We start from the raw sequence: 10,245 nt of genomic DNA, 5'->3' as shown, positions 1-10,245 counted from the left end.
TCACCATGTTGACCAGGATGGTCTCGATCTCTTGACCTCGTGATCCACCCGCCGCGGCCTCCCAAAGTGCTGGGATTACAGGCTTGAGCCACCGCCCCCGGCCTCTAAGATTTTTTAAATGAGGAATTATTTTTTATTTTTAAAAATACAAGAACATCATTTGAATTATTTCAAGTAATTAAAAGGAAATTTTGGGGACTATTATGCTAAACACTCTGTTGACATCTTTTCTCTTTTTTAATGGAATTTTGTGACTTAAAACATTTATTAAGAGAGATTATACATAGAACACATTATTAAAATAGATACTAGCAACATAATTATTTTCCTTGAAGCTAAAAACCAACCCTATCATTTTTTTTCTTACTGTATAAGAATGATATTAAGATAGGATAATATGTACCCTATAAAAAAATTAGTAACAAAAATAAATTGAGGTAAAAGGGGAGTTTCCCAGCTTAGACATTCAGTTGATATTCTTACTGTCCCCATCCAGCATTGTAGTTGGGAAGGAAGATCTTGTAAAGTAAATGATGACCAAATAAAGATGATGATGGAAACTTTTATTCACATTTAGTAAAGTATTTGGTAAACAATTCTAGCTAGGTCTCTTTTCAGGGAAGATGTAGGGTTTTCCCCTATGATGTAGGAGAGGAATTCTGTCAGAAATGAGAACTTCCTCATCAAAGCTACCAAACTTTTTGCAGAAGTCACTAAAATAATTGGTAAAATTTTACTAAATGTACTCAAGTGAGAAAGTAGCATAGTTATGAGTAAGGATTTAGGATTGGGAAGAATGTAGGCAGATACATAGCACTTTGTAACAGTAGATAGTCTAGATATTTCCTTGAGATTTTATCCTTTGTTGCTGCTATTTTTAGATTTCTCTGAAGGATTTTTAGTCTTTAAAATTGGGTATTTTATACTTACTGATTATACACAAACTACTAGATTTGCTGGCATGAGAACAGTTTTGTAACCTAAACATGCCTCCATTACGAGCAGTTGCGTGAGGAATAACCTAATGTAACTTTTGTTCTGTGTTCATTATCAGCGTTTCTTAAAAAAAAAAAAAAAAATTTTTTTTTTTTTTTTTTTTTGGAATCTTGGCCTGACACCCAGTCTTGGCCTGATACCCAGTGCAATAGCACAATCTCAGCTCACTGCAACCTCTGCCTCCTGGGTTCAAGCAATTCTCCTGCCTCAGCGTCTCGAGTAGGTGGGATTACAGGCATGTTCCACCACGCCCAGCTAATTTTTTATATCTTTAGTAGAGACGGGGTTTCACCATGTTGGCCAGGCTGATCTCAAGCTCCTGACCTCATGATCTGCCTGCCTTGGCCTCCCAAAGTGCTGGCCTAAAAATTTTTTAAATGAGGAATTACTTTAAACAACACTATTAATAAAAAAAGAAACTGAAGCTATGGGACGAAAGTAGAAAGAGAAACCCTTGCATAACCTACCAAAGCCATTCTGTTAGCAGTCCTGTTTGAGTCATTCAGGATTTGGAGGTTTTACAGATTTCCATGGGGGTGGGGGGGTTTCCCACTTTGCTTAAGACAGTGTGGCAGTTGCCTTCATAATGTGTGGTAATGTATCCTGTGAGATCTTTCACTAATAAATCAGTACAAAGACTGCTGAAAATATCCTTCCCTTTGAAACTACAGGAAATTCAAGAGTTACCCATATTATCCTAAGTGGAACTGAAAATGCCTCCTCATAAAAGAAATGTTACTCAAAACCAGTTAGTTCCAGAGAAGTTCAAAGACATTTTGAAGTTTTAGTTTGTCCACAGATGTCTTTGCAAGATGATTGAATATGGGTTATCTGTAAGTTTCTTTCTGTATCTAGTATTAATATGGAATGTTGTGTTTGGAGAAATGAAATTTTTGGGGGTTTTATTTCAGGTGGACTATATGGATGAAAATGAAGAATATTTTCAGCGTCAAGCTTCCCATAGACAGTCTCGAAGGAGATTTAGAAAAATCAACCAGAAAGGTGAAAGACAAACAATTATTGACACTGTGGATCCTTATCCCATGGGCAAACCTCCTTTGCCTAGAGGCTATCACACGGTAAGTTATACAAATATAATATTTTTATCTATTTCTAGTTTTCTGTTGAGGTTTTGTGAAAAGAAACTAAATTTTCAATTTTTGACAAATCTTTTCAATGATATTTATACATTAAGTATACTAAATAGATTTTGCTGGAAACAAACATGATATGATTAGTTTTTAAAAGACATTGAAATAAGATGTCAACAGACTTTGCTAGCTCCTTTATTTCTTAAATTGTTTTCTGAAGATCAGCTTTCTTATAATTGTCATTGGAATATTTTAAGTAGTTTTACCTTAATCAACATTGTAGCCACCTCCTGTGCACTCCAATCTTCACTCTCAACCGAAATACCCGCTATCATACTTGTTTTCCATTTTAAAAGTAGATATGAAAAAATTACCTTTTTTATAGCTTTTTATACCTTTTTGAGAATATCTGAGATTTATTTTTTAATGCAGTGAAGTAAGAATAATTTGAAATAATGCTTTTTAAAATCTCAATGTGAAGATGCCCTGAAATATTTCTAATAGGTTCCAAGATTCTCTTAAAGGCAGGCAGACATAACCCGGTTGATTGTCATTTATGTCATAAACATTGAAAAATAAACTGCTTTTTATGTTTGAGAAAACCAAGACACAGATAATGAGTGCTTTGTTCCAGATCTCAATAAAGTCACTTTAAAGCCTTATTTTTCTTATTGCTTTGTTTTTTAAGAACAAAGTAGCTTAATTCCTGAGTACGTTGTAATAATGTGAAAGATCGTTTATGTATATGCTATTGAGTAGTTTTTTATGTAAAATTAATTTTAAAATAAAAATAGATAATAACAACTATTTTACTTTCCCCAGTTATTTTCCTTACCTTTTTCTTTCTTTCTGCAAATAAGTATAAATACAAAATGCATGGGGAAATGTATATAGACTTAAAATTATTTACTCAATTTTTATTATGTTTAAATGACATATCTTATACCCACACTTCATATATTCTGTTTCTCAGAGAGCTCTTTATATTTGAATACTTAATGTGGTTTTGACCACTAGCAACTTGCCTCCTCTTCTTGCTACCCATGAAGTATTTTAGTTTAACATGAATTTCATAGTTGAATCATTTCATTGAACTCATTTGGAAAGGATTGCTTTTTGCTTCTCACAAAGACATCTTTGTCTGTTGGAGAGACTTAGTATTAAAAAACCATGAAAGGTTTTTTTGTTACCATTGTCCATAAAAGAAGGTAATATTTTTAGGGTTGATATAGCATTATGAAAGAAGGAAATATGTATTAAAAATAGTTACACATGTTAATAGTGCAACACAGATAATATTTTAACCTAACATTAATATTAATTTTTTTCTGCTTTGGAATTGTTTTTCCAGATTAGTTTTTTAACTAAAATAATCAGTGGGAGTATGGATTATTTAAATGTAGTGTTAAAGTTGGTTGGTTTGTTTTTATAGTCATATTTGTCACAGTTTAGTTGGGTGGGCCATTTAATAACTGTTTCTCCCCCCGTGCCCCCAGGGTTTCTCCCTTTATGGAAAGCTTCATTCAGTTTCCTTAGGCTCCCCTTTCATTATTTGTTTTAAAAAATGTATTTCTTTTATTATAAGTTACAAGACTTTTTTTAGTGGATTTTTAAGAATGCCTTACCTAGCCAACAGATACTTTTAGGGAAAATTCAATACTAGAATGAAAAATTTGGCTTGTTTACTAATGAATCATATACTGGTTTACTAATACGTGACATGTGATATTAATTTTATTAAGTGAGTTAAGATTGGCAACAACATGATCATAAGAGTTGCATCCTTTTTGAGGTGTAAATGACATTGTAATTATATTTTCTTATTAAATTAATACATAATTTTTATATAGGAAGATCACAAAATTTTGTTTTGTATATATGATACCACATAGTAAAAAGAATCACATAGAAATTATTATTCTTTATTAGCCCTACGTCATACTTATTTATTCTTAACAGAAATAGTTCTCTTTGAAAGAAATTGGCTAATAGGGAAGGACTGAGGGTGAAAAGTTTATTTAGAAGAATTGCATGATCAACTTCACAGGTGATTTAAAGTGATTGCAAGTGCATTGAAAGTGCATGGCTAAAGAACATGGAAAGCATTATACATATAGCCGATTCTATATGATCATTCTTAACCTAATTTAACATTATCTTCATTTTGGCAAATGTAATATAGCATGTCTGATAATGTTCATCTTTTCCTTTCCTCCTTTATGGCACTCATTTCATTTTGGCTCAAAGGAATGCACTAAATCTCAGGTATTGTAATTTGTGTGTGGTCTCCTGACACTAACCCTAAGTTTGTGTGTGAATTTGCACTGTTACTAATGAATTTATAATATTGATATGTTTTGCTTGGCCTTGTCCTTTTGCATTTTGCCCTGATTTACTTTGAAACTGTCAGTGGTTTGGGTGGTAGAATAGGCTGCTTATGTGTATAGACCTGGGGATGGATTGTCCATGTTGAAGAAAGAATTCAAGTGCAAGCTACTTATTTTTAAATATGAATGGAGCACTTAAAAAATGAATGGAACAGCTAACCTCTTTGCAAATAAAAAAATGAAAAGAGAAAGGCAGGCAGACATAAAGGATTTTTTTTCCTTTTTATGTGAAAGCTTATGGGAAATTCATTAGAAACTTACATTTTAAATGCTATAGATGAAAACTTTAAAGTTCAGGAATCCCAATATGGAGAACATTTTGGGAGGCCACTGGTAAAATTTCAGTCAGATTTTTTTTTTAAAAACTTAGTCAAAAAGAAAACAAAGTTTAAAATCTCTTGTATTTTCTTATTTGTACTTTGTTTTTAACAAGATTTCATGCTTTTATGTCATACTGCATTTTAATCGAGGTCTGTATTAATCTCCTTGCTCACTTCTTTCATGCCAGTGCATGACTAAGTAATGTACTAAGTACTAAAGTACATGACTAAAGTACTGTACTAAGTACTAAAATCTATGATTTTCAGTGTGATTTCTTGAAGGTCTAGATTACATTTGGGTTTATTACCAGGGAATTTTGAGTCAAGGAAGAAAAACTGATTTATTTCTAAAAACTAATTGGTTAAGTAACTAGTAGCATTTTATGGTTGTGTTTTATTACTGTATAGAGAAAATATAATGAATAATTTATTCACATTAGGGGATATCTATCGTCAGTATATCTTTGGCTATTAGAGTAACTTTGCCTAAAAGTATGAATTTTACGTATAATTTTTCAAATTAAAATGAGGCAGTTCCTTTATGTTCTGTACATACTCTAGAGAATACATGTAAGAATTCCACAGGTGGCATGATTGCTATATTGGTTTTTGAAAGCACTACTAATTTTTAAATGATGTGGTAAATCTAAAACATTTTTATATAATTTAAAAATTTTATGTAAGTTAAATAAAATTTAAAAATTGTACACAGTTTTTTGTACATCGGTGTTTTGAGCTTTTCTCTGGAAAGAGTATACTTAAAATATATATAACATAATACTTTAAAAGATAAATCAGTATGTAATTGATCCTCCTCTTTTTTTTTTTAGCATAAATTGCCAGTCTAATTCCTACTTAGAATTAATTTAAAATGTACACTGAGTTATGATCTGTACCTTATGTACACTTTTTAAAATTAGATGTGTTGCAATAGTTTAAAATGGATTATAATGATTTTCTTCAGAAACCGTCCATGTAGTGTGTTTTTGGGACATTTTTCAAGGCAAGTGTGTGAGGTTTGCAGAGAGAATAGCATTTTAAAATGCAGTGAGAAAGGAGGATTAGAGATGGCTTTCATTAGCATTTTCTTACATTTTGATGAGTTGAGATTGAGGCTGTATTTAAAATGGCTAAAAAATAAGATTTAGCATGAATTTTCAGTCTTAGAGTGAGTAGATTATAGAGACAGGTAATAAGGTTTCTGGCAGAGGCTGGAAGATTTGGGGTCTGTCACTAAAGAGACTATCTTGGGACTTGGCGTGGTACAAGTTTACCTTGTCTCCAGGTTCAGAATAGGGCAGGAGAAGAAAACTATGTTTATTTACCCATGGTTTCAAGCCTTCTCTGTATTGATCAGCAATTTATTCTAGAAGTTTGTGTGGGTAGGAAAATCTGAATTTCATAATAAAAACGGAGAGGAGAGGAAGGACCATTTTAACTTTTACCTTTTCGGAATGACGTGGGAAGCTGGTATATTCCTCCTTCATCATCTATTCCTTCTGTGATTTTAATGAGGAAAAAACCCAGCTCTTCAATTTTCCTGGTTTGGAAAGAGGAAAACTATACAGAGAGATATTAGACTAAAGAGTGAAGAAAACTTGGCCAAACTGTAGAGGTTATGTGTCCCTACTGACATTTCATAATTTCCATCCTTCCTAGCCTGGTGGCAATGTCAAAAATGCTCTCCACACTTTAAAGTTCTGATTGACCCCACACCCCCACTCCTACTTACCAAAAAATATGACTCCACTTTATCCAAATCTGAATCAGGAGAATTTGAACAGTGTAAATAAAACATAAAGTTTCAGTCAATGCAAAATTTTTTAAATAATAAAAAACTCATTGGTCATGTAAAAGGATATCTCCCAAACATTTTATTAGTAGTCCTTTTCTACAGTGTGAATATACAGTCTAGAGTACTGTTTTATAAAGATACATTGAATTTTCCAGTAGATGAGGTTAATGTTCTTGGGAGAGAATATGCAAAAGTAATAGAAAATATTATATAAAATTAAGTTAATATAATCTAAGTTGAATGCCATATAATATTAAAATTTATGTAAATAATTTTTATTGTGGTCAGTGATAATACAATATTTTTAAAATGTGGCTGCAGTGTAATAAAATTGATTCATATATGAGGCTTATGAAAATCAGTCCCATTATTAAAATAAGGTTATTATTCTGTATAATACAAGACAAATTCTATTTCTTAAATTGGGTATATAAGATATAACCATTCCTAGGATATATCTTATATATCTCTGAGGTCAATATTTTTCTCGAGATAGATTTAAGTTGGTTTCTCCTTCAGTTAAAGACTTCATGGTAGTTTTGGTTAGTTTCAAAAATAATTTGGTTATTGAAACAAATGAAAACATTACAGCATTTAGTTTCTGTTGTGCACATTTATTTGACATTTAGGCTTTTCGACTCAAGTTAATGTTCTTAAATTAGAAGTAGGCAATATTTTTACCCATGTCCTGTTTTTGCTTTGTCATTTATATTTTATTCAGTTTTTTACTGAGGTTTCCTTAGGTTTGACTCAGTATTTGCTACTTAAAATAAGAGATATATTTTGAGCAGTATATAATGACTTGTATAGCTAGTAAATTTCCTAGAATATTTCAGATTTTACCTTCAGTTCATATACTATCACACCTGGCTATAATTAATATGATACAAATCGGTATGTGTGTGTATATATATATATTATTCAAATCCAGGGGAAATTTCTCAGTTATCTTAATTTTTTTTCTTTTAAAATTTAAATTTATGAAGCATTTGTTTGCTTAATTGGACCTGAAGGCTTGTCTTCAATATTATTATCAGTGTTTCTCTGTGAATTATAATAGGGTGGAGTTTCAGGAAATTTTTGTATTTTAATTGTTGTATCAGAGAGAAGAAAGCTCAGTATTTTCATTTTTGGTCATTTAACAAATATTTATTGAGTGCCCACTGTGTTTCAGGCTGTCCCAGACTCTAGATATATAAAAGTCTGCAACACAGAATCTGCCCCCTTTACCTTTATAGTCTCACAGGGAATACAGTTAAATAAATGGTACACACCCAAGGCCCCTAAAGGAGTCAGGGATGGTCTCATCAACCACCCTAATGTCTTGGCTCAAATAAAAATGTTTTGTACAGAAAGAATCTTATTTGTTCAAAGATTTAGATGTTGAGTGGTCATAGGGTTTTTGAAAGCCACATTGAAAGCTGAACTTTTTTCATGACTGTGAGTAACACCAAAGAGACTGCAACAGAGGTATGGCATACTGAGGTTTACATTTAAATAAATTAATCTGGTTCCAAGATGCGATAGATTTTGGGTATAGGGATTGTAACCGTCTCCCCAAGACGGGGACCACAAGTGATGGAAATGGAAGTAGTGGCAACTAGAGTAAGAATGAAAGGTGAGGGGTTTAAGTGTTATTCAGGGGAAGAAAGTAGAAATAATTTACATTTTAAAATAAAGCTTTAGCTCTAATTCATTAATTTCTGATGATTTGCTTTGTGGGCAGTACTTTGTATTTCAATAGTGTTTAATGACTATATGAATACAAACACTTCAGTGAGAGTTTGAGGTGGACTAGTTTGAAGCATATTATTCTTTAATCCAGGAAAGCTAAATAGAAATGTAAAAACTGAATTAGGTAATAAAGAATGGAAAAGAGAATGCGGAGAGAGTGTTAGAGAGTGATAACCCCCCCACACACAGATTTTACTAAAATTTATTATTTGGACGCCTGATGCTTTATGTTTCATCAGAAGTGTCTTTGGAGAGTGGTGTCAAAAGTATCCTTTGCTTTTCACGGCCATTATCGGCAGATTTACTAGCTCCTCTTTACCCTAGATCATGTTGCATTTTAACATCCTGCAGAAAGCTCCCTGTGGAAAAGTCTCTGAACAATAGGTGGATGTATCAGTACTGTGCTGTGTGTGCTGCAATTTCTGGCAAAATGCAGCATGTTAAAGCTGCTACAGTGGTCTCAACCTCCTTGCTTTGGTGGAACTAATTTTCTTTCTTGCGGTTATAATTGGGTATTTATGTTGACTTAATTTATATGGATTGGGAAATTACACTATAGAGTGTACAGAAATTGAAATGTAAATCAGGAAATAATTTTAAAAATAAAATGATTTCTCATGCTATTAACAGCATGCATTGTAAATTCATGCAAGGCAGTTGAGAATGGTATGCAGTGTGCTGTTTACCCAAGTATCAGCTTCTGTTGAAGGATGTCTATTTTTATATATTACATCATCTCTGCTACAGAACTCCGGTGTCCACTGGGATTTACTGTTCTTTCATTCCATTTTGAAAGAAAGCTTGTATCGATGTCATAATTGGACCCATCTTTTGGTTGCACTTGGAAATTGAAAGTAATAAGGGTGTTGTGTAGTAAGTCATGCAATATTTCAAGCAATTTACTTGTCAAAAAGATCACTGCCACTTTGTCTTGCCTCTGCCTGTGAACACTAGTGGCTCTCTGCGCTTGTACATGTTTTAAATATACTTGGCTAAAATTTAGCTTTTAATTGCAACAGCGAAGATGCTTTTCATCTTCAACTGTTTGATTTCTTATCATGTGATTTTTTTTTTTGTCATGAGATTTTGCAGAGCTACAGGCTGATTTTAAAAATGTCTCTTTGGAAAAATCTACTTTGATATTCAGACCTATTTTCTGCCAGTGCTGAATTGATCTTTTTACAGTTATCTGTTGTAAGTTGTCTGTTTTCACTGTTTGAAATATCAGGTGCTTGGAAATACCCTCATTTGGTTTTGAATGCAGTTTTAAAACATTATTAGCCTGAAGTGCCGCTCTGTTAGCTGTAAGATATTGTTGACCTCTGGACGAAACTCTAGCATTTTATGGAGTGTATAGATGTTAGGTTTTAAATCACTTGTGAAAGGGAATTTTTTAATTCTTTATATTAAGATAATTAAAATACCTAATAATACTATATATATTTATGTATATAAAATTTCCACCTTATTTTCTCTGAAAAATTTAGTTAGGCAGTATTATCTGTAGTATTTTAATAGTAAACTTTTTAAAAAAACTGATCAGGGACAAACCTCCACTTCTTTTTTTCAGTAACAGCTTCTTTGAGATAGAATTCACATGCCATACAACTTTCACGTATTTAAAATATGTAAGTTAATTGTTTTTCTTTTTTGGTTAAAGAAACCCAAATAACATTAATGTTACCATCATAATGTTTTTATGGTACAGCTCAGTAGTGTTAAGTATATTAATAGTAAACTTTGGCCTGACTGAGCATATCCATTTCACAGATGTACCACCTAGCATCCTTTGTGATAATTAAAATTACTCATATTGGGAAATATGGCAAAAAAAGTAAAATTACACATAGGCTAAAAAATACCTTTAAAGCTATTTGGGGGAAAAGTAATTGAGAATCTATTTTAAAAACCTTATTGCATAA

General features: G+C 32.1%; 1 protein-coding gene across 11 annotated transcripts in view; it reads left to right on the top strand.

Annotated features, from left to right (window-relative positions):
• Positions 1 to 10,245, top strand: part of RAPGEF2 (Rap guanine nucleotide exchange factor 2) — a 249,878-nt gene that overhangs the window by 131,827 nt on the left and 107,806 nt on the right. For 9 of the 11 annotated variants that reach the window (XM_017525996.2, XM_017525999.2, XM_017525994.2 and 6 more), the window contains 2 exons: positions 1,908 to 2,075; positions 4,335 to 4,352. In XM_017525996.2, coding sequence (XP_017381485.1) covers positions 1,908 to 2,075; positions 4,335 to 4,352 — 186 coding nt within the window. The remainder of the gene's footprint in view (positions 1 to 1,907; positions 2,076 to 4,334; positions 4,353 to 10,245) is intronic. The other 2 variants (XM_017525995.2, XM_017526000.2) reach the window with 1 other exon arrangement.

The sequence above is a fragment of the Cebus imitator genome, unplaced genomic scaffold, assembly GCF_001604975.1.
Source record: "Cebus imitator isolate Cc_AM_T3 unplaced genomic scaffold, Cebus_imitator-1.0 Scaffold40, whole genome shotgun sequence".
NCBI classification, from domain to species: domain Eukaryota; kingdom Metazoa; phylum Chordata; class Mammalia; order Primates; family Cebidae; genus Cebus; species Cebus imitator.
The sequence above is the reverse complement of the archived record's forward strand: the minus strand, read 5'-3'. Positions and strand labels throughout refer to the sequence as shown.